This window comes from Chenopodium album, chromosome 4, assembly GCF_948465745.1.
Source record: "Chenopodium album chromosome 4, dcCheAlbu1.1, whole genome shotgun sequence".
In the NCBI taxonomy this organism is placed as follows: domain Eukaryota; kingdom Viridiplantae; phylum Streptophyta; class Magnoliopsida; order Caryophyllales; family Amaranthaceae; genus Chenopodium; species Chenopodium album.
The window spans coordinates 66292105-66316607 of NC_137837.1; the positions used below are offsets into that span (position 1 = coordinate 66292105).

General features: G+C 34.2%; 2 protein-coding genes across 3 annotated transcripts; both read right to left on the minus strand.

Annotated features, from left to right (window-relative positions):
• Positions 1 to 11843: 11843 nt before the first annotated feature.
• On the minus strand, positions 11844 to 12251 carry LOC145628043 (uncharacterized). The gene has a single exon (XM_081680373.1). It carries the CDS (start codon positions 12249 to 12251, stop codon positions 11844 to 11846), a length of 408 nt encoding a protein of 135 aa, XP_081536499.1.
• A 3236-nt stretch (positions 12252 to 15487) lies between these two features.
• Positions 15488 to 22618, minus strand: LOC145627112 (uncharacterized). 2 transcript variants are annotated; one of them, XM_081679509.1, is made up of 9 exons: positions 22486 to 22618; positions 22246 to 22402; positions 19844 to 19960; positions 18188 to 18381; positions 17965 to 18070; positions 17727 to 17874; positions 17474 to 17598; positions 16031 to 16197; positions 15488 to 15956 (listed from the first exon to the last, which is right to left on the minus strand). In XM_081679509.1, the coding sequence occupies exons 2-9, from the start codon at positions 22352 to 22354 to the stop codon at positions 15663 to 15665; spliced, it is 1260 nt and encodes a 419-aa protein (XP_081535635.1). In that variant the 5' UTR covers positions 22355 to 22402; positions 22486 to 22618; the 3' UTR covers positions 15488 to 15662. The 2 variants fall into 2 exon arrangements, with proteins under 2 accessions (XP_081535635.1, XP_081535636.1); XM_081679510.1 differs by having other exon boundaries at positions 22246 to 22407; positions 22486 to 22594.
• Positions 22619 to 24503: the final 1885 nt, after the last annotated feature.

A 24503-nucleotide genomic window follows, 5' to 3' on the forward strand; every position in this document is an offset into this window, starting at 1 on the left:
TGTTTCAAAGATGAGGTCTTTTAGTATTTTTATAGGAGGCTGAAAATGTTTTTGGGTTGATATATCATTGATTAAGAGTATCAAACAGGATTTTCAAAAAATCAAACAAGATTAAAAAAAAAAAAAAATCAAACCAATAATATTAATATAATAATATATACTTCCTCTGTTTCTTAATATTTACAACATTTCGCTTTTCACGCTTGTTAATGCACTATTTCAATTGTTAACTTGTGTGCGGCCCAGGCGTTGCACCGGGTTACCACTTTGATTAAATTGTTTTTTTTATGAAATATATTATCATTTTTTTTGACAAAATGAAATATATTAGGATCGATTATGTATGTTATGCATAAATGTTAAAAATAATAATACTAGTTGATAAAGAGTATAGAGAGATAATTTTTAACACTCTATTGTTTGTGAAATGTTGATTTTATTCCTCTTATTTTTTTTTTTTTCAAACTGCTTATCTCATATTTCCTTTTTAATTGATGCATGTCATTTATAGTTATATTTATATGTATAGATAATAGATGACATCAATTGTTATTGGCTAAGATTGTAAGGAAGTAGATCTTGTTTCCTTAAGGTCTAATGTTCGAAACCCATCAATGTGTAAAATTATAAAACTTTAATATTATGAAAGTACAAATTAAGACGAGTAAAACAAGTTCCCATATGACTATAAATCACCAAACTAATCAAAGTGAGATATGTGAATAGTGTAAAAGTCAAAATGTTACTTTTAAAAAAAACGGAAGAAGTATACCACTACTCCATCCATTTTCAAAAATTTGTCCCATTACTTTATGTAATAATAATTATTTATATATTTTTTAGGTTAGTTACAACTCCGTATAATAATATATTTAATTATTTAGTTCCGTATAATTATTTTAAAAAAGTTTATATTTTGAAACTATACATTAGAACAAGACCGTACATCGACACATGTACTATATATATATACTTTGTGTATTATTTCTTATATATTGAAGATGATTAATTTTTAGTCAAATTTTTGACTCTCTAATTGTACATACTATAACCTTAACTTGATCAACTAGCAAAATTACATCATTGAGATGAAGATTAATCCAACAATAACAATCATTGACAAGTACTATTTGTCTACTACGTATATAGTATTATAAAATGAGCTTTATTATAAGATATATTAAGTTAAGTGACCTTAATTAAACACTAAGTGAGGACTCGTGTTCGATCCCCCACAACAACAATTGGTAGGGGATTGAAACCTAACCACCCAGAACTGATCCCCAAATTCGGATTAACCCAAAGGGTGAACCGGATGGAACATAAAAATAAAAAAAATAAAAAAATAAATTATAAAAAAATTAAAAAAGAAAAAAAAAGACCTAAGTGAGGTACCTAATTCTAATACGGAGTAATATCAACGGAATCAGCATCTTGAGTCCATGTTCATTTCAATTTCATTATACATATAAAACCCCTTTTTTTTTTTTTTGACAAGACATATAAATCCATATCAATGATTTTATTTAAGGTACAATTCTAATCAATGACTGTATTTTAGCCAATATTTTTTTTTATTACACTCTTTAATGTTGTCCCTTTTCAAAAAGTAATCACAATTCACAAGTATTCACCTGCTACTTTACTTAATTATTTATTTGGAATAAATAAAAAGAGTAGGTACACCTTTTATACTACCTCCGGTCCAAATTACTCGCAACTATTTCCTTTTCGGCCGGTCCACGAACATTACTCGTAACTTTCCAATTTCTTTCCTTTTTTAGTAACTTTTTAAGGTAAAATTACCATTTTACCCTTACTTTTTTTTTATTTCATAACACCCTTATTAAAAAAATGATTTTATCTAATTAGCTTAAACCCTAACATTAATTAAGTTAACTATTTTCACCAAAATCAACCCCTTTCCATCTAATCAGCCACCGAAACCAATTTTAGCCACCTTCATCCTCCTTCATCTTCCTCCTCATCACCATTATTCATCAAATTTCTATATCTTCTTCCTCATCTCCATTATTTTTCTCTCCTCCTTCAACCATTCTTATTATTTTTTCAGATCTATGCATCAGATCGTGGGTCATAGATCGACGGTTGTGGGTTGAAGATTGTGGATGCGAGATCGTCAGTGATAGGTTATGGTAGATTGCTGCGGCTCGAGGGTTCGGTGGTAGGTGTAACACCCCGACCCCAAACAAATTAGGGAGGGGCCTATTGCCACGATATGCGCATCCCAGGAAAACTTCACAGGAGGTCACCCATCCCAAGACTACTCCCAGCCAAGCACGCTTAACTGTGGAGTATCTTAGCAAATGAGCTCCCTAAAAAGAAGATGCACCTTGTTGATATGAGTAGTATATCAAATCCTTTTTAAAGCAATCATGAGGGGTATTACATACACCCCACTTGAGAACGGCAACGCCCTCGTTGCGCCTGGAAAGCTAGGGACTCCAGTATTACGCCTAATGGCAACTAGGTAGCCAAAGTGTTACATCCAGTCTGGCTACGGCCATATGGCCCCAGAATTCTCCCCCGCTAGACGACTGACATAGGATTAATTATCCACGGTCAGCACGTGGTCGCAGGGTTTCTCTGATACCATTTGTAACACCCCGACCCCAAACAAATTAGGAAGGGGCCTATTGCCACGAAATGCGCATCAAGGGCCAACAACTGTCCTCACAAACCAACACGAGTCCTTTCGCCACATTTTGTGCTCACTCATGCGCGTCCCAGGAAAACTTCCCAGGAGGTCACCCATCCCAAGACTACTCCCAGCCAAACACGCTTAACTGTGGAGTATCTTAGCAAATGAGCTCCCTAAAAGAAAGATGCACCTTATTGATATGAGTAGTATATCAAATCCTTTTTAAGGAATCATGAGGGGTATTACAGTAGGTGGGAGGTTACTACTAAAGCTGTCAAAAGCTGACCCGACCCGAAATACCGACCCTAACCCGACCTATTAACCGACCCGTCTGAACCCGAAAAAAATGGTGACCCAAACCCGACCTAACCCGACCTGAAACCAACCCTAGACCCGAGTATTTGAGACCCGAACCCGAATATTAACCGACCTAGAGACGACCCGACCCGAATGTGACCCGTAAATTATTGACCTGAACCGAATCCGACCTGAACCGAAATTGACCCAAACCCGTTTTAACCCGTCAAAACCCGAATTCAATCCGACCTGCTCCTAACCCGATCCGAATTCAACCCGACCTGTTCCTAACCCGACCCGAATTTAACCCGACCTGCTACAAACGCGACTCAAATTTCAACCCGACATATTACAAACCCGACCCAAATCAACCTGACTTGTTATTGACCCGACCCAAATTGAACCCGACTTGTTATCGAATCAATATGTATAGATCGTTATCTCATGTTGGTATTAGAACGAAACTTGGATCCTACCTCTATTGCTTCAATATTTCACTTTGAATTTTAAGAGGTTAGTTTCACAACATGTTTTTAGGGACGAATTTCAGGGACGAAACATGTTTTTCGCAAAACTCGACTCGAACCCAAGAATGACCCGACTTGGAAATGACCCGACTTGGTTATAACCCGCAAATTATTGACTTGAACCGAACCCGACTTGAACCTGAGAATGACCCGACCTGATTATAACCCGTAAATAATTGACTTGAATCGAACCCGACTCGAACCCGAGAACGACCCTAACTCGTTTAAACCCGTAAAGACCCGAATTTAACCCGACCTATTTTTCACCCGACCCGAATGTAACCCGATCTTTTACTAACCCGACCTAAACCCGACCCAAACCCGATAAGATGTATGGCCCGACATGACCAGACTCAAGCATGACCCAACCAAAACCCGACCTGCATATATTATGACATTAACCCGTATTGACCCGACTCGAGATGACCCGACTCAAACCCGACCCGTTTACCTGAATTGACAGCTCTAGTTACTACGGCTCGTGGGTTTATTAGGATCGGTGGGTTCGGGGGTCGTAGGTCGTAGATTCGTCGGTGTTGGGGTCGGTGGGTTTACTGGGATCGGTAGGTTCGTAGGTCGTAGGTTACTGCGGCTCGTGGGTTTACTGGGATCGGTGGGTTGGTAGGTTGTAGGTTCGTTGGTGCTAGGGTCGGTGGGTTCGGGCCGAGGGTCGTTGGTGCTGGGTTTGCTGGGTTTGATGGTAGGTGGTGGTGGTGGCCAATGGGTGGTTTCTTTAAATCTAGGTGGTGCCGGTGATGGTGGTGGTGGTAGTATAAATTTAGTTGAATTTGTTTTTTTTTTTTTTTTTTTTTTTTAAGGTTGGATTAAAAGTTAAGCATATACCCTTATCTTTTAATAATCATGCTTATGATCTTTTGCTTCGGCCTTCGCAATCACCCCCAAACTTGCAATTAAATTGGAGCGGAGGTAGTATACATTTGGGTGTACATAGAGGTAAATGCACCCATGAATTGTATTTTACTTATTTAATATGTTTTCTTATTCATTTTAAGATTTTTAAATAAACAATTATCTTTAGGTAGGTGCATCTTAGACTTGGGTGTATACATCTATTTTTATAATTAGTGGGGGAATAATCATAACATCATCGATGTTTATGAGCTCTCTCTCAATTGGTCAACACCCACCTAAATCAATATTAGAGTAGCCGTTGTCATTTTGCCAAGCCAAAAAATAAATAGTACCCATCAAATCACATGTAGTTTTGGATGAGTTTATGTAAAGCTAAATTTAATCACTTTCACATTTGAGGCCAAGTCAAAATCTAATCCATATTCCCCATAACCTCACCCTACACCCCCCTTCTATATTACGTCATTTCATCATCTAGTGACATCTTTTGCTGGCTTTTTCCCTCTCTTTCTTTACTTTCTAATCAAGCAAGTATGTAAATATTTTTACATAACCAAATTACTTCATTTTCTCTCTCCTCTTTTCACCAATTTCATTTTCTCTCTCCTTGTTTTCACTTATTTCATCTTCTTTCTCCATTTTTTTCCCCTTTCTCTTCTTCCATGGAGATTTCGAGCTCAATTCAATGGAGTCAATTTTATAGATTTATTTTCTCCATTTTCTTATAGTTGTATTTTTATTTTGATTATTTTGATTTTTTATCTAGTTTAAATTTATGGTTTGATTGCAATTTCGTCTATTCAATTGATTTATGTATTTGTGTTTTTTGATTTGATTGCAATTTTTTTCGATTTTATTGATTTGAATTTAGTTAGTTGTATTTTTCCTATTCAATTACATTTGTTATCGCTATTGTTATTGGCAATGTAGGTTGTTACTTTTGTATTATTTGTTGTTTTTGTTTTTTTTAAATGATTGTTATTAGGTTCAATTTGGTAAAATTGAGTATTATTGATTTTTGCAGCAGTCCTGTATTCGTGATTTACGAAAATTGAATAGGAAAAATTATTGGAAAACTTTTATACACCGTGATTGAACATGTACTAGTTTATAAATGAACAATATTTTTTAATGATTGTAAATAAACATTTAATTATTTATAATTGAACATCTAATCATGGAGTATTAAAATTCACCTATTATGGTTAACGTATTATTTACAAATTTATTAGTGATCAATAAAAACAAACAACCTTCAAAAGTTATTATGAACAAATAACTCTATATCTAAAAATTAATAACATACAAGTATTAAGATATGTTATAGACTATTCATTAATATGCAAATGAACATATATCAACATGAATATGTAATATTTTAATGTTCATTTATATATGCGTAAACGTTTACTATTACATTCTAGAATACGAAGTATATTTTATATAAAAAAAATATTAACAAGTTCATGACATAATAGGTGTTTTAGTATCAAAATGAACATTTAAGTATATGTATATTTTTATTTAAAATAAATACATTTAATTGTTAAAAATAAAATGATAATGAATCATAATAAAAGATGTGCATTTATCAATATAAAAATGAACATTTTTTATATAATAAATTTTTGTTTGAACAACTAGTAGTTTTATAATTACATGCATCTGATGCATGTTTTATAGGATAGACACTATTTTATTGGTATTCCTGAGTAATTTAATTGACTGTCTTTTAGTCTTCTTTATAATAATAATAACACTTGTATTGAATTGAAAATGAACATATATACATTAATACGTGAATAACCATGTGTATAAATATTGTACTTTGTAATACATATATATCAAAATGAAAATAGATGTTTATAAATATGAACATATAATTATTTAAAAGTGAACATATGTGTGTTATAAAATGAATAACTTTATGTATGACAATGAATAAATATTAAAAATTAATTGTACATTTTTCTATATATAATAAATATATTAAAACTTAAACAAACATCTAATAAATGAACATCTTATATCATTATATTGCAATGTAAATCTATCTATTAAAATGAAATGATTAGAATGAAAATGGATATCTATTAATATGAAAATAAATATTAAAATATACAATACAACTCCACACATATTATCCAACACAATAAACGTTTCGATCCGAATTTGAAAAATCCAAGCCCATGTTATTGGTTCATGTTGCTTGACGAATCCATGCCTTATTGATCTCCTTATTTTTGCTGTAATGTCTTCCCTTTTTCCTTGCTATTGTGTGATCTAACTCACTATATCCATGATTCTTTGTTTAACTAATAAGAAAAAAAAAATTACTGTATTAGATTTGAGCAATATCAGAATAAGTGTTAAATTGAACCAATATTTATATGAATATGAAAATGAGTGAATATAACAATTAACATGATTGATATGGAAATGAAAATCTATACTATGGAAAAATGTGTAATCGTTGCAAATAATGTGTGTATATATATATATATATATATATATATATATATATATATATATATATATATATATATATATATATATATATATATATATATATATATATATATTAGTATGAAAATGACCATTTATCGATATAAAAATGAACAACTATATATTAACACATAAATGAACATATTTACGTATTCAATATGAAAATGAACAACTATTTCTTTATAAATGAGCATATATTAGTTTGAAAATGATCTTACATGAAAGATAACAATTGATGAACATGAAATATATACGCGAATGAACTCTTTAAGCTATATATCAATATGTGATTGACCATATATTCATATGAGAAAATGCATATATTGAAATATTCAAAATTGAAATGTTCATGAAACATTTGGAGTAGATAACAAAAGAATATGAACATTTATCAAATTTCTAATAATCGTATGTTAATATGTGAAATTGTGAATGACCAACTACTATTGTGTGATTGAACATTTACCAAAATAAAAATGAACATTCGTCAAAATAATTTTCAACATCAAACTATGAAAAAAATGAACATTATTACACGAATGACTATGAATTATTAAATAAATGAGCATTTATATTAATTATTATTAATATGTAAATGATAGTTTTTTCAAAAAAAAAACAAAAAAAAAAACATGTGAATAATAGTATACAAATGTATAGATGAGCATTTATCAAAATAAAAATGAACATTTATCAAAAGTAAAAATTCACAACGAATTAATTTTATTAATACTTAAATTTTTCCAGAACATATGTTTTCCTTCTCTGGAATTGTTTTCTTCACTGTACAAAAAAAAAAAAAAAAAAAAAAAAAAAAAAAAAAAAAAAAAAAAAAAAAAATCAACCGGTTTGATTTACTAGTTTTTGAACAAAAATTCCTAAAAATATAGCAAATACTTACGTTGATGCATTTTCCATTGTTGATGTTTCGATTTTTGTTTTGAAATACAATAACAACAAAAATTTAGTAAAACCTACGGTTCATACTTGTTTTTGAACCAAATATGAACAGAATCTCTTATATTTTCGAATTTCGACCTTGTTTTGTTGAATTTTGTAATGATTGAACAATTTTTATTGATAATTTGTCACTAATTCGTAGAAATTTTCTATTAGAAAAAGTATATCAATGGGTTTGGAGAGAGAAAATACAAAATGGGTGTAGAGAGAGAAAATGGAGAAAAATGGGTAAGGAGAGAGAAAATGAAATGATGGTTTTTTTTTTCTTTAAAAAAAATTAACGAGGGGGTAAAAAGTGTGGTTACTGTGCAGTTACTACACAATTGCCAAAAGTGGGGTTATTGGGATTGTTTAGGTGTTGTTTAGGAAGGGGGTGTAGGAATAGATAGCTACACTAGAGTCTAGGGGTATATAATTACACATAATCTAGCGGTATATATATACTATATCCGTCCCATAATATAGTTCCTATTTTCCTATTTCGGAGATCCAAAATGTTTTTTCTATTTTTATTTTTAGATACTAGTATGTACTTCGTGAAGACCATTATACCATCACTTATTTAACTTTATTATTTGTTTCCTAAATTAACCTTGAATTTTGCACATGCTTTGTACTTTTTTCCACTTTCTCTCTCTAACTTTTGTTTGTAATTATACTTTTTACTTTTTTCCACTTTCATTTTGGTTTTATTTGTTTTGTTTTGTTCTCTCCATTTGTGAAAGTCTGTCCCAATTTTCTGGGTTTTTTTTCCAATTTTCTGGGATTTTTCTGGGTTTATTTTTAGGGTTCTTATAATAATTGGAAAGGTGATTTGGATTCCTATGGGTCTGGGATTTGTCATCAACCGGTCGATCAAAACATCAGCGCAGATTGCGGAGGTCTCAACTTGGAAAGATGCAAAGACATCGAAAATCATTGCTCGCGTCAAGCTTGAAGCGGTGGAGTATGAGCTCTGCCAAATATGCAAATTAGTTATGATTTTGATTGTAAAAGTTATGATATTTTCTCTAAATCTGTGGTTTACAGATCCTTATTATTGTAGATGTCGTATGGCTTTTATTTAATGATATTATTCTTCCCGTTCAAAAAAAAAATGTATTTCATCCCCTTTCTTCTCCTACTCCCTCCGTTTTTAAATACTTGCTCCATTTCTCCATGCGCGGAGTTTTAGGAGAAATTAGAGAAGGTAATAAAATATGGAGGTAGTCGGGTTAGTGGAAGAATAAAAAATTATAGAAAGCAAAAGTAGTGGGGAGAATTGGAGGAAAGAGAATATATGTTGGGATCACTAGGTGAGAGAAATTGATTAAATATTGTAAAAGCTTTCCAAATAAGGAAATGGAGCAAGTATTTAAAAACGGCCGCAAATGGAAACTGGAGCAAGTATTTAAAAACGGAGGGAGTATTTCTTAAATATCATGAAAAAATACAAATAATAAGAACTACATTATGGAACTATACGAGAGAGTGAGGGATAGCTCAAGTAGTTAGAGCTTCCCTCCCGGTAAAAGATCTTGGTATCGATGCACACCCCCGCCCTTTGTGGCTCTCTAAACACCAAAACATTATTTGCAACGATTAGACATTTTTTCTCTCTACTTTATGTCAAATCGTTGCAAATAATACGTAACAGAGGTAGTGTGTATATATATATATATATATATATATATATATATATATATATATATATATACACAATTTGTGAAAAAGACCTTTATATGTCAAAGTAGTGAAAAAGGTCCTTATAAGTTACTTTTGTTGCGAGGAGAGATCTTGACATTAGAATATGGCTCCTAACTTTACTTTTCCGGCATTGACCATCATGTGACATGCACGTGATTTTTAAAAAAATGTCTTTTTTTTCCTTCTTTTTTAACCATGATTTTGAGGAAAGAGAAGGAATTTTTAGAAAAAATTGGGAATAGATAGAGAGAGAATGTGAAAACGTGGGGAAAAAAATAAATGAAAGGGCTTTTTAAAAACATTACGTGCCACGTGCGTGATGGTCAACACCGAAAAAGTAAAGTCAATTGTCATATTTCGACGTCAAGGTACCTCATCGCAACAAAAGTGACTTATAATGACATTTTTCACCACTTTTAACATATAAGGTCATTTTTCACAAAAAAAAAATGAACATATAAATACCTTTCTAACAAAATATATAAAATTTTGATGTATATGTTAGTTGCAGTCTACTGGTTGGTTTATCTACCAAAGCAATGATGGAAGACACAAATGTATTCAACTAGATAAACTTCATTGTGCCCGCCTCGTTTGCTCACAATTTGAAACTCTGGTTGCACCTTTCATGGGATCAGAAATTCAGAATAAAGCTAAGTACTTTCTTCTTGAATTTGTTCATTAAGGAGAATTTTATTTGTTGATAGAGTTGTATCAGCTATATTAATTAATTTGATCTATTGCCTAGCATGCTCTCTGTTATTTCTTCTTAATTAATAATTATAATCTTCATGTATCATGCATTTTAAATTTGCTTGTTAATATCATCTCAATTGTCCATAAATAGTTTGCAGCACACCAAGTACGAGTTTATTTACGATGTAGTTAGTAATCCAGTATCATTGCAACTCCAAGGCTACTGAACCCAAAAAAAAAAAAAAAAAAAACAGATTTGGATAGTCGGATTGAAACTCATACATTGTTTTCGGGAAATGATTTTGGCACACCATAATGGATTTTGGCACACCTCTATATGAGAGCACAGTTTTCTATACTCTTAAGGATGTGCCAAAATTAATTAGTGGTGTTCTAAAAACAATTTCCTTTAGGTACTATAACTTGGTAGAAGGGTTGTAGTATAGAAGACCCTGACTTTGAATATTATGTCTTAAAATTTTCCGCAAGCTAGGCATTGATGTAGTTAGGCTACTACTCTGGAGAATGGAAAATTTTCTTCCTGTCACATGTTTGCTAGCTTGACTAGGATGACTTCATAAGTTCATAATACTTGTGACCAAGAGAACTTAGAGTAGGAATTGTCCATAAATCACTATGAACAAGATCAAAGGGCATAGTAGTATGAGACATAGAATCATACATGTTTAATAGCCTTATTACAATTGATGAAATTACTACTACGCTAAGAACTTAGAATTGCATTTCCCAGTTGATCTAAACGGAAATGCCACACACTAGGAGAGATAACTGCAAAAGCTGACGTAATGGAATTTGAAATGTGTTAACGATCGGTGAAGAAAGGATAGAGATCACCATTGCTATTACATCTCACTATTTTGCTCCCTATCTGCAAGTCCTTCACAGAAAACCCAAAAGGATCAAATTCAATAGACACATTATTATCAACAGTGAATTTTGAGATGAGATTTTTGACAATAAAGTTAGGGAACATGTAGGACATTTTTGAGTTGGAGTGTGTTTTGGTTTAAGGAATCGTGACCATAATCGTGAATTGGAATTTTGCTACCATCATAAAAAATAATAGAATTATTATGATTTTTGCTAAAAATGAAAATATGACGATAAGTTACCTTGAGAGTTCGTCATATGCTTGCTCGATGCTGGTTGGCATATAACCCGAAGTAGAAGAAGGATTGGTCATGAATGCTTGAGGAGGTCGAGGCCCTAGAAAACCAAGTTGATGGTTTGCCTCACTCGGCCCGGCTACTGCCCAATGTGCTGGACTCGGACCTTGTGTTGGGTACTGGTAGGGGGGTGTAGGTCATGGCTCTTGTTGCTAGTAGGCCCACGATGGTGGGAACATCTACCCCCGCCTGTTGTTGCTGCTGAGATGCGGTGGTTGAACCTTGCTGCTACTATTGTTGTGGTTGGGTAATCCGGCCAGCAAAACCACCGCTCTTTCCCTTGCCTCCGTCGCCCTTTACTTTGTTAGGTTTTCGGCCACTATTTCGTGCATTATTCCCATGAGGAATACCAGATACTTAAGAATTTTCAGCATGAGGTTGCGAAGCCGGAGTTGAGGATTGAGCTATATGCGCCTCCTCATGAGACTCGAATTGAAGTTCAGCATTGTCTTACTCTTCTAATTCAAGCATTGAGCGCAAGGCATCAAAAGAGGGCAAAGGATTTAGATGACAGACAAAAGTTCGAAAGGGTTTGTAATCCTCCGATAAACCTTTCAAAAGCTGTAATGCCATTTGATTATCAAAGACCTTATCTCCGACATTTTTCAAGCTATCAGCAAGAGTTTTAAGACGGGTGCAATAGGGCTTCACACCATCAAAATGTTCAAGCTTGGTGTTTATGAATTGAGCATCCAATTGCAATGCTCTAGCAGACTTATTATTGTGGAAACGTATCAACCGCTTTATCATCTGGATCAATGATGGAATTGAGTAGGTCAATGGATATTGTCCCATAAATCCATATACGCACAATATCGTCAAGTCATTGCCAAAGAGCCATGTCAACAGGTGCGACATCCTTAGCGGTCAGTTCAACAACAATCTTAGGTTTGGGTTTAATATGGCCGATGACCAAATTAGCACGAAAATGAAGTTGGAAAAGGATAGACCAGTTGTTGTATTGAGTACCATCGTAATAAAAAAAAACAATAGGGATGCAAGTCTTGATGTTTGTGACCAAGGTCGCAGGATAGATCTTGGAGGATTCGGCCATGGTGAATGGAAAAGAAGAGAAAACGAAGAAGAGCGGAAGAGAAGTAGGACGGATCGTAACCTAGACTCGTGATACCATGAGAGAATATGAAAAATATTTTTTGTGTCTTTCTCATTAATTAAACAAGATTATATATACAAGTGTATACTAGGGTTATGGCTAACGATACAATAGTAAATTACAAACTAATTTTACACCAGATTATTTACATCTAACACGAATAACGAACTTTCTATTTTGCATTATTTTCTTTTAAAAATTGGTTAAATTAATAAATTGTAGGTTCAATGTACGGTAGTATGATTAATTGAATTATGGTGAATATTTTAAGATAAAACTCACCCACTTCATCGTGTAATATTTACTATACAACCTGTTTTACATTTTACATTTTACATAGAGCTAGGTAGGTTGTATAGTTAAATTGTTGTACCTGGTTAATATGAAGGTTGTTATTGAGAGTGAGTGATGCTCAAAATGCGGTAGAGAACATGATTCAAAGATAGAACCCCAATAACATGTTTTAATTGTCCAACTATTCATCCAATTAATCAATTCATAAACCCTAACTTTTTTTAATTGAGCAAAACCCCCAAATTGAATACCCAAACCCAAATTACACAACTCAATTCAATTCGTTGAAGGTTTATATTGCATAAACTAATTAATACCATAATTTGCGAAAATGTTATAATTGAAATCAAATTTGCAAGATGAATAGGTAGAAAAATGGGAGAAGATAGGGGAAAGAAAGGGAAAATGAAAAAGTGGGACCTATGATACGTCACACAGAAAAGTGATAGTGCTTTTAAACGTTTTGGAAAAACTAGGTGGTACGATTAAAAAAAAAAAAACTTGAGGTGATAATGTCAAAATTCACTACTTTACATGGTGGTATTTTTCAAATTTTCCTATAAATTAAGAAGATAGAAAGTTTCTTTCTCATTTCTTAGATATTTTATCGTGTTAGAGGGGATATGGTTGTTGTTTCAGAATTTGCTACTTCAATACTAATTCCATCAATGTTCCCCGTACAATACTTGCTTTGGCAAATCTTGATTAGTGGACTTAAAGTTGATATAATCTGAGTGTTTGGCCAATTAGCCAAATTCGAAAACATTCTAAAATAGTAAAATTGGCCAATTTAGCCAAACTTTAAAACATTTTTCAATCGGCTAATTATCAATATGGAACACTCATATGTGTTGCTTGAGGCTAATTCGAAAATAATCTCCAATTTCAATTGTTGCTTAACACACAACTATAATGAATAAATAAGTGAAAGAAAATTAAAGAATGATTTGTCACAAACGACCTTTTATTGTAGGTTGATACCACTACTTTTTGTCAAAAAAAACTTATAATAAAAAATTTGCAAAAAAGGATCTTATTGTTATGAAATATATTTGTGGATGCCCATTACATCATTGTATTGAACTTTCTAGATTTTAGGGTTTATTATTCTCCAAGCAAACCTTATCAATTGTACTGTCTATATATATGTATACCTTCCTTATATGAAATACAAGTAAAATAATCATTTTATTCTTTCTTAATCTCTGATGTTTTCCCTTTATTTATAACACGTTATCAGCACCAAACTCTAGCCAACTGAGCAGATTATGTTCATGTCTCCCTCTTACTTTTGCTCATGAGTTATATATATATATATATATATATATATATATATATATATATATATATATATATATATATATATATATATATATATATCCTTCACATATTAGCATCTCTCGCCCTCTCGGTGTAAATTGCTTAACGATTTAGAGTTCAATAGTACGTATTGATTAATGTGTGGTTGGTGCACCCGGGTGCACCATGTGCGCATGGTGCACCCGGAAATAACATTAGGTATATTTAAAAGAACATGGAAAAAAAAGAACATTATAGATATTTATAAAGAATGAGCATAATATGTTCTTTAAGTTTGATTATTATGTTCTTTGAGTTAGAAATATATGTTCTTTACATTATACAACATGCTCTTTAATGTTAAAATAAAAAAAAATAAAAAAAAAAAAACCGAGTAACCAGGGAAAAGAACATGTTCTTTAATGTTAAAATAAAAAAAAAATAAAAAAAAAACCGAGTAACCAGGGAAAAGAACATATTCTTTAATGTATTATCATATTCTTTTTGTAAAGACTTTATGTTCTTTGGCTAGAGGTGATCAAAGTTAGACCGGCCCGAGCCGATTTTGGACGGGTTTTGGGCTGAATTTTTTTGCCCCCAAATCGGGTCGGACCCGGCCCGTAAATTTAAATTTTTATTGCAGGTTTGGGAATGCGTTTTTATGCATTTTAGTTGATTTTTTTTTTTACTCGACCCGAAAAGCCCGCACGGTTGGACCATTTTGGGCACATAAATTTCGGCCCAAACTTGTCCCAACCCGAGAAGTGAGCTGATTTTTTAACCTTGCCCGGCCCGCCCAATGGATCACCTCTATCTTTGTCAAATGCAAACATGTTCTTTTTTGTCAAATGTTATGTTCTTTTTCAAACACGTTCAACGACCCGAGTAACCATGAAAAATAACATGTTCTTTTTTGTCAAATATTATGTTCTTTTTCAAACACGTTCAACCACCCGAGTAACCATAAAAAATAACATGTTCTTTTTGTAAAGATTTTATGTTCTTTGTAATGTCATGTTTTTGTCATACACAAACATGTTCTCCCATGTTCTTTAAAATATGTCAATGTTCTTTCTGGGTGCACCATGCGCATGGTGCACCCGGGTGCACTATACTATTTTCATTTATTTTGACAGATTTTTCCGCTGACGTTTGTGAATTCCATCCAATGGTCGAGGGCTCCAACAAGCACATATTACCAACTTTTACTGTTTTGTTCTCATGTGGTTGGTTGTACTGGGGCTTTTACTTTCTTTTATTTAGTGTATGTTGTAATCGTGTTTTTCGTTTAATAAACTCTTTGCCTAAAAAAAAAAAAAAGTCAATGAGGAGAGGAAGTTATATCTGGCTGCCAATGAACTGAATGTACTTGAAAGAATTTTAGCAAAAAAAAAAGGAGCAAATCTCTGAAGCAACTTGAATATCATCACAGTCATGGTGTAGTAAGCAAAAAGGGAGGTTAAGAAGCGAGAAATAAATTTTACTAAAAACTGTGTATAAAAACTCTATAATCAGAGAACAGAGTTAACTAAAGCTGTTTATTTATAAAAGTTCAGATTTTTTCAATCAGATTTTCCCCTGACAACACCAATTATGTATCGGTTCAGACGCTGACCAAAAACCTTGGTAGAAAACGACTCTATGACATGCCGACGAGCTTCCTCGCCCATTTTTCCTGCTAGATTAGGATCTTGAATGAGTTTGCCCATAGCCAAAGAAAACTCCTGTGGATTAGGGTCACAAAGAAATCCCGTGACTTCATGCTTAATAGTCTCTGTTGGTCCTCCACTGTTACATGCAATGACTGGTTTATAGGCTGCCATTGCCTCCAAAGGTACAATGCCAAAGTGCTCGTCCTAAAATAATCAACAAATCAGACTAAATTGGGCAAAACTCTAATATATTAGGCAAGATACAGATACAAACATACCTGTGGAGTATAAATGACACACAGACATTCGGAAAGAAGAGTATTTCTTTCGCTAGTGGAGCAAGATGTGACGAAAGTGACTCTATCAGTCACCCCTTCCCTTTGTGCTAAAAATTTAAGTTCCTCCAAGTACTCCACATTTTCCCTCAGCCTAGTATCATAGCCACCTGAAATGAAAGAATTTTTATGAACCTCAGTCACATGATTCAAAGATAGAACAGAATTGCACCTAAAACCAAACATGAATTAGAAGTAACAGAAATGAAGTGTGATCCTCCACACCATCCCTGAAAAGACAAGAGAATAGCAGGATTGTAATAAAAGGACAAGACTTCTACAGAAAAAAGATACGAAATAGGACCCAAACCAAAATAACTTAAAATGTAGAAATGATCTAGCCACAAAGAAACTACCTCCAGACTACCAATAGCATGTGTTATATGGAAGTCAAAACTATATATTAAATTCCTAAATTAATCCATAAGCATCTATAACAAAGCTAAATGCCTAAATATATATATCACTGTCAAGCAGAATAATTAAACACCACAAAGAAGCTACTTAACAAATTTAATACTCTCCAGCTGATACAGAGATGCAGAGTGATACAACAAACACATGTCCTCACCTGAAATTTAATTCTCAAGTATTATCAGGTACGTTAGGGAACCTTGAACTTCTAAACAAGCTGTTAATGAGATGAGGGAAGATGGGAGTAAAATGAATATTAGGCAAATTCACAGAATATCTGCATCTCTGAACTTCTTGGAAGTATAGTCATTACACAGGAGATTGAGGGGAAAAAATTATATTAGCTCCCTGTATAGAATATTTCTGATAGAGCCTTGCTTTGCTTGTGTAGCAAAGCTTGCCACTTTTCATAGAGGATAAAAAAAATAAAAAAAGGCAACCACTACATGATAGTGGTTTCTAATCCCCTGGCCACCCAGTATCCTATTTCTGGAGCGGCACAAGAATTTTAGTCGAAAGTTGATTAAATTAACTTACTTTATAGTCATTGGAGCTGACTGACAAGCATGGAAAGAAGTATTCTAATATCATCACAAAAAACCAACCTCCAAAGTTTTTATTCCAATCAGTGCATTTTAAATAATTACAAAATGTGCCAAGAAATTATTTCTATCCAATCAAGTCTTAACAGAAACCAAAAACAGGATAGAAGGTAGCCTGAAAAATAAGAGTAGATTTAGGAAATAAAAAAGGCGGACACTAACATTCAAATTGTTAAGAAATTAACAGTGTGCATCAAGATACAAGAATCACTGAGCAAAATCTCCTATTGATCCATAGAGATCCTAGACAATGATTATGGCACATGACTCACCGGCTTTATATAATAAGAATAATGAATGAGAGAGAGAGAGAGAGAGAGAGGGGGGGGGGGGGGGCGAAGGCTTGTGTAGTTAAGGTTCAATGAAATACCTGCAATGATCAGAGTTACGTCATTCTCTTCATTTCCCTCAACTTTCAGAAGCCTTGCAAATGCCGAAATTGCCAAATCAATATTCTTCTTTCGCTCAAAGCGATTGATTGACAAAAAGTTCATTCTATACATCAGCAAATCACAAGTTAGATACAAAACTCAGTCCACAATGAGATACATAACTGAGAAAAAGCCTAGACATAGCTGCATAAGATATGTCTAGAACTAGAAAATACCAAGCAGGTTCGTTACTTAGAAGCATGAGGTTCACCAAATTGATCGACATTAACAGCAGGGTACAGAACTGAAGGATGAACTCCACCAGCGTTTAGATGCTTAAAAGTATTTGAAAAAGTTGATGCAGTAAACTTACTGTTTACCAGGACTAGATCCGACATTCCTGTAAATCCGAGCATAAAAAAAAAAATTATATTCTTAAAAACAATTTAAGGAACATGAGAATAGCAAAAGAGAGATTGCACAGACATACCAGTTGTCCTTTCTTCTATATAATCTATAGGCTTTCGGTATATTTTCCTAAGTAAAGTAGTGTGTTTAGCCAGCAAAAGATCCGGAAAATGACAATAAAAGACAACCTGCAAAGATAACATAGGAAATCAACAAATCAAAAGTAGCGTTACCCCACATAGCATCAAAACAGGACCAGACCAAACCATTTTTATTAAAATAATGCTGGAGGCTAGAGTATTTACCTTAATTGACTTTTTGAGCTTCAATAATGGAACCACAATGGAAACTTGATCGGCCAATACGACATCAAATGATGGCCACATGAACAGAACACAAAAGGCGACAAATATGCATCGGAGATATGCACATACAGCATGGAATCGATATAAGATATGCCTTGGTAAGAAATCCCCATAAACAGTGACTGGAAAGATACCTGGTAGATTTTTTGGAATAAAAGACATCAAAACTTATTCACTGCAAGGGTACATAATGGAGAAAAAGTACCAACAATATTCAGCAACAAACTTTGCTTCATGGATGTCACTATTTGTCATGCTTTCTTAAAAACTTATCTTGTTATTAGTTTGCATTCTTTGCAACTTTAGTTCACCTAGGAAATAATCAACTAAAACAAGCAAATATTACATGTTATAGTGAAAACTAGATAAAATCGAAGGCTAAATGTCTTCTTTGGGGAGGGTTAACACTAATTAAAAGGTATAAAGTTGGAAACTTATTAGTATACTTCCCATGATCATTGGATCTTGTGCTATACAAATTGGGCAACAAAGAAACTTCAAGATACGTTTTGAAAGGAGCAAAAAGAGTAAATTTCAGTGCAGATTAACATGCATGGGTATTCTTACGATTAGAAATTTTGGAATATCGCTTAAAATCTGAAGGCTATGTGGGATAGGGTAGTGTACCTCGTAATGTAAACATGGGGTTAACAATTTATCAGTTTTCCGTGATTTCAGGTCGCACATCTTCTGACCCTCAACCAATAAATGTTTAAGAGTTAAACCACTGATAAATCAGATCCCCGGAAATATCAGTTCGGTTTGATAACATACTCAAATTATCCTATTTCTTTGTTTCTTGCTAAAACTAAATAAAGCAGATTAGTGGAAATATCGAGTAAATAGTACTGCAAATAAGGGGTGGCAGTGGATGAGGGAGGAAATTAGCCACTCAAAGCCCCAATTGCCATCGAAAAGTTGTCTGACAAATTTCATGAATAAGGAGACTTATAAGATCAGAGAGTGATGAACAATTGTCAAAGTGCAGTCCGGGACTTGGGTAAAACCAAATGAAAGGTGTCAATTCTGTCAAAGTGTAATTTTGAGATTTGGGTAAATATATATAAAAAGTGCTGCTATGGATATTTGAATCAGAGAATAGGAATGTGACTATAGAACAACTGACCACTGAGCTAATTTCAAATTTATTTCTGCACATTTTATCGTTAGTCAGTTGGTTTGAGTACCAGATATCAGCAAATCAATACCCATACCAAACGTCCAAACTAAAAGGTTATCTGCCGTACAGTAAGTCAAGAATGTCTCCTTTAACAACAAAATGATACTGCCGCCTTAAAGCAAATCCATAGAGGGCTTGGAGGTGAGAGTTTTTTGGAACTAATGGCTTTAATACTTTCTTAATTGACCAGCCATAATCTGACTGTTCACATGAGGAAATGATCTGAAACACCATCCTTTTGAATATAAGTTTTTAACCTAACAACAAAACTGACACACATATATCAGCATTAGTAATCCTCTAGAAACTAGTAATAAAAACAATATTGTAGTTATTACTTATTTATTATAAGACATCTTCAATCACAAAAGAGATGCTCTTAGATATTTTTAAAAAATGGTAGCTGGTATCCTCACCACTGAGAGTCTCTTCAAAACAACGATTCTTGTCATGATGAGATGTGAAAATATGTACATTGTGCCCATGCGATGCTAGTTCCATTGCAGCATCAACAATCAATCTTTCAGCACCACCTACAAAACATAACATGAAAAGTTTTTACTATCCACCATAGTAATAAAGCATGTCTTAATGACAATGCCAAGAAAAGGAACCCACAAAAGGATGAAAAGAAATAAAACTATCTGAATTTGAGAGGAGAAAACTATCAAGTTTTGCAACTCTAACAGCATCAGTCGTAATACCAAATCAATATCATTCTGTTCCTTGTATTACTTTCTGTGTTATGCTAAATTGTAACACTTGAGTGACACGTTCACAAAAGAAAGAGGAGACAGAAGGATACACCCATCTTTAATTATCTGGAAACATCCTAAAAAAGGCAAGTGTTGCAATTTTAGGAGAACTGTATTGGGAGCTGTGTGCAACTCATCACCATTCACAAGATCATACAATTCCATAAAGTTAGAATATAACAACACCCCCGAAACTCGGAAGGAAATTGATAAACCAATAATGATTCTAGTCACTAAATGAGTATAAAAATAATAATCATAAAAAAAAACCTTATTCCCCTTCAAAAATTATTATTTTGCATTTTTGCAATAAGACCTCATACAAAGATGATTCACAATGATTCAAAAACACAAGAGCATTCTAACCTTCAAAATTCAATTAAAAAATTTCACTTCACAAGATAAAGCATAGCATTTAGCACACTGAATGAGACAATAACAGTTTCAAAAACCCTTTCAAACACTAGCATGAAAAGAACCAATATCTAAAACTTACATCTGACATCCCAATTTCACATCAATTATCCTTCAAGCTCCAAATTCATGTCATCTTTACAATCTTAATTAAGTACAACATGAGAAACTCCACGGTGCACCGCATTCCAGGTACCAAGGTATGATGTAGTAGAAGACGCACACATCATGCACATGCAGCGCACCTATTTGCAAAAATCTTAAGAGATTATTCAACTTCAATTTTTTGCAAAAATATGCTCTGCTTTTTTCAATAAGCAATGGTGGCTATAGGAGGAGCAAGAGAATTTGAGGGAAGAAAAGAGCCAGACAAAAATTAAACGAAAAGAGGTGGTGCACTTCATTGAATTCTCTACGCCCAGGTAAGCATGAGACAATGACGCTTGTGCCTTGCACATAGACATGCCCTATGCACACGATTCAAAATAAATGTAAAGAAGCTTAGACAAATGTGTACTTGGCACTTGCACCACCAACTCAAGTGTATGTCCGGAAGAGGAAAGGAAAAAGGGGGTGGTCCATGAGCAAAGGAGCAGCCAGCAGATTCCAAGAGAGGCAGGGGATAAATAAGCACAACAGGACAATGTTCCACTATGAGAAGAGGCAACATGAAGTAGCAGATTTGACATGCTAATGCAATTGCCCTAATAGGACAAATTCCATTAATGTAAAGGTTACTTGTGATTGCTTGAGTATAGATAGATTAGTAGTATGATAGTAAGGTTAGTGTGAGAATTTGAGAGTTGTAGCCTCAAGCTGCTATAGTGCTATGAGAGATTAATTACCTAAAGCTATTACCTTTTGTATGAACTTGTCGTTAGAAACTAAAGACTCGAGCTTTACCCTTAATAGTTCTTCGTATAACATCAATATTACAATCTTGAATTCCTTAATAGTCTACTACAAGTCACTTAATAGAGGCCAGAAATATATAATACTCTGTATTACAACTAACATTAACTCCTACATCAAAGATTTTTTTCTTATAGCTATAGTATGCAATTGATAAGAGCTTTTTTTTTTTAAAAAAAAAAAAATTCAAACAAACTGCGAACTCTTTCATTCTACCAAAACAATTTTAAAATTCATTGCGAGAGCACATTCAATCTTTTGTGCTAGCCTATGGTAAGTATAATACCATAAACGACATCATCTGACGACAATGTTCATACAATGACTTCAATTGCAGCCATTTGCATCAAAAAAACTTACATTGCAGCCATAAATTAAATTTGCCCAGTGAGGTGATCAATCTAGTGCCTAAGGTTATAGAAGAGAGAGTTAATCTTCAACCAACTATTTAAATTGCAATTCCACATACTCTAAATCAAAGTGGCTTCAATTTTAACATCTAATTCAAAAAGATACTCACTTTCTAACTCAAATTACAAAAAAATCAATCAAAATTTGGCAAGTTCTCATGAATTAAACACCCAATACAACACAATTAAAACTTCATTCATTATAATTTTACTCTCCTTCCAAATCATAAACAAAATCACTAACATAAAATCTTTCACAAATTAACATGACATACATAGATCAAAATTAATATTAACAAAAATTGAGGAAAATAATTGAAAATTTACCTATACCAAGATCTGGGTGAATAATTGCTATCTTCAACTTAGAATTATCCTTGTTCGCAGGCTCGTCCCTGGGCTGCCCTAGGTCCGGGGTAAGGAGATTTGATTTCATATTGAATTATCTCGAAAAATACATAATTTCATACGAATCCTAAACTTACTGCACTGACAATTAAATTAAATTAGATCAAATATAAACCCTAGATTGTGAAATTGATATGATGATAACAACAACAAACTTACCTTAGAAGCTGCTTCAATGGGGTATACAAGACTTAGATTCAACGGAGAACGCTTTGCGCTTCAATGAAATAACTCAAAGAGGTAGGAAATACGAATGGAAGCCTTTAAAAGCCATGACCCACCATAGTTAATATGGGTTAGATTCGCTCATATATAAATGGGGCGGGTTTTTATATAATCGTTGCAGGTGGACTTTAAGGTTTTAAGTAAACATGTTTTTAAATTTTTTTAAATAATTTCTATACATCAAACCTTGTATTAATTCTTTGTAACTTTTTAAGATTATACTATATATATATATATATATATAGTACCATGTCAATCCGAATGTCAAAGTTTTGGGATGAACTATTGGGAACCTCTTAGTGTAAGAGGAGGATGACGGTGAGCATCCTTGCAACCGAGGCGTTGCACCCATGTTAGACTTAAAGTCTAGGGCATTACGAGAGAGTGACTCTCATGCCAGACATTGCGGATCCCCTTGCGAAAGGTTGAGTATGGGGAAACCCATAGATTGGGCAAGAAAGTTAGGGTACGTGGCACCATTTCTTGGCCCCAGGGCTATATACGTAAATGGAATTACGCCAAGAGTGTTACTCTTGTGTCTGTGTAACTGTCATTGATGCATCGTAAAGCCCCGGATCAAAGGTGAGGGCTCCCTTTGATGACCTAAAAGGGTCAGTGGCGCCTAGGTTAAACCCAAGGCTGGCCAGAGAAGCAAGCTGGATTGCTTGTGCGCTCAACGCAAAGGTAATAGCGTTGAGGTGAACACTGTTCGAAATCTTCAATTGATGCCATAAGAATGATGATGTGATCAGGTAAGTCCGAGTCTTTAATTTTTCAAATTCGGTTGGCTAGTGGAATCAAACAATTGTGGAATACCACAAACGTTGCTCAAGGCAACACCTTTAATTTGTTGATGCTATGCAAATCGCCTTAGAAATATGCTCCAATCGTGGGTGATTTTGGGATGTCAAGGGAGTGACCTTGACCACGATCACCTAAAATTTGGATGCCAATTAAGGAAGGTTGCTATGATCAAAGGGAATGTTCGAGTCTTAAGCCTATAGAGTTTGAAGAACTAAGAGGACCTTACATTCATAGGCATCACCATGACTGGTTGAGTCGTGTGCGAAGGATTGCTCAAGACATGTTCACAAATTTAGTGGAGTAAGGTGAGACCTTACTGCCCCAGGTTCTCATGAGAAGATGAGAATTGTTGAGTAAACTCAACGATGAATTATTACCATGGTAAAGAAATCACTCAGAGAATGAGTCGATCTATGGACCAGCAATCAATGTGATTGGTTGCAAGGCGGTTGGGGAGCAACGACGATTGCTGCCAACTAAGCCGAGGTTAGCAAAGGATAACAAAAGTCTTGGTGATAGAGCTTGCATGTGGATCCCCGGGCACATGAGCACTTCCAAGCGAGTGAGGGACAAGAGTGTGCCGTCACTCCACCCATCAAGGTGTTTACCCGAGCAAGGGGTGACCCTTGGGAGAGATGCGAATCATCTCGAAATAAGCTCCGTGGGAGGGAGCAACCCCATGAGATTGCACTCGGGAAAATGAGAGCAAGTCCAAAATGTTCTGTGCCGGCTTTTTACAAGGAATTTTGGACGAGGGTAACGTAAAGGGATCTATGATGTTGCCTAAGTACACGTTGGTGCTACGAGGTATCCCAACCGGGTGTCAAGAAGGCTAGGCGTGTGAGGCACGGCCAATCCCGAGTAGGGGAAAGTCATGATCCAAAAGAAGATACTAGGAAGTATCGTTGAAGTTATCGATGTGACTAGACACCTCTAACAAGAAAGACAAGGGGTAAGACCCGGATTGAGTGTAGGCGTTGTGCTTGGAAAGCATAGGTCACGCGGTGACCTACCTTCTCGATCTTTGACGAGGACGTCAATCTCTTTTGGGTGGGGGAGGTTTGTCACATTCACTTTTGGGTCGACCTAGGCAAGGCCGTCGACCACCCCGCAAAGGCGCGCAAAGCCTTCGAAATCCTACTTGCCTA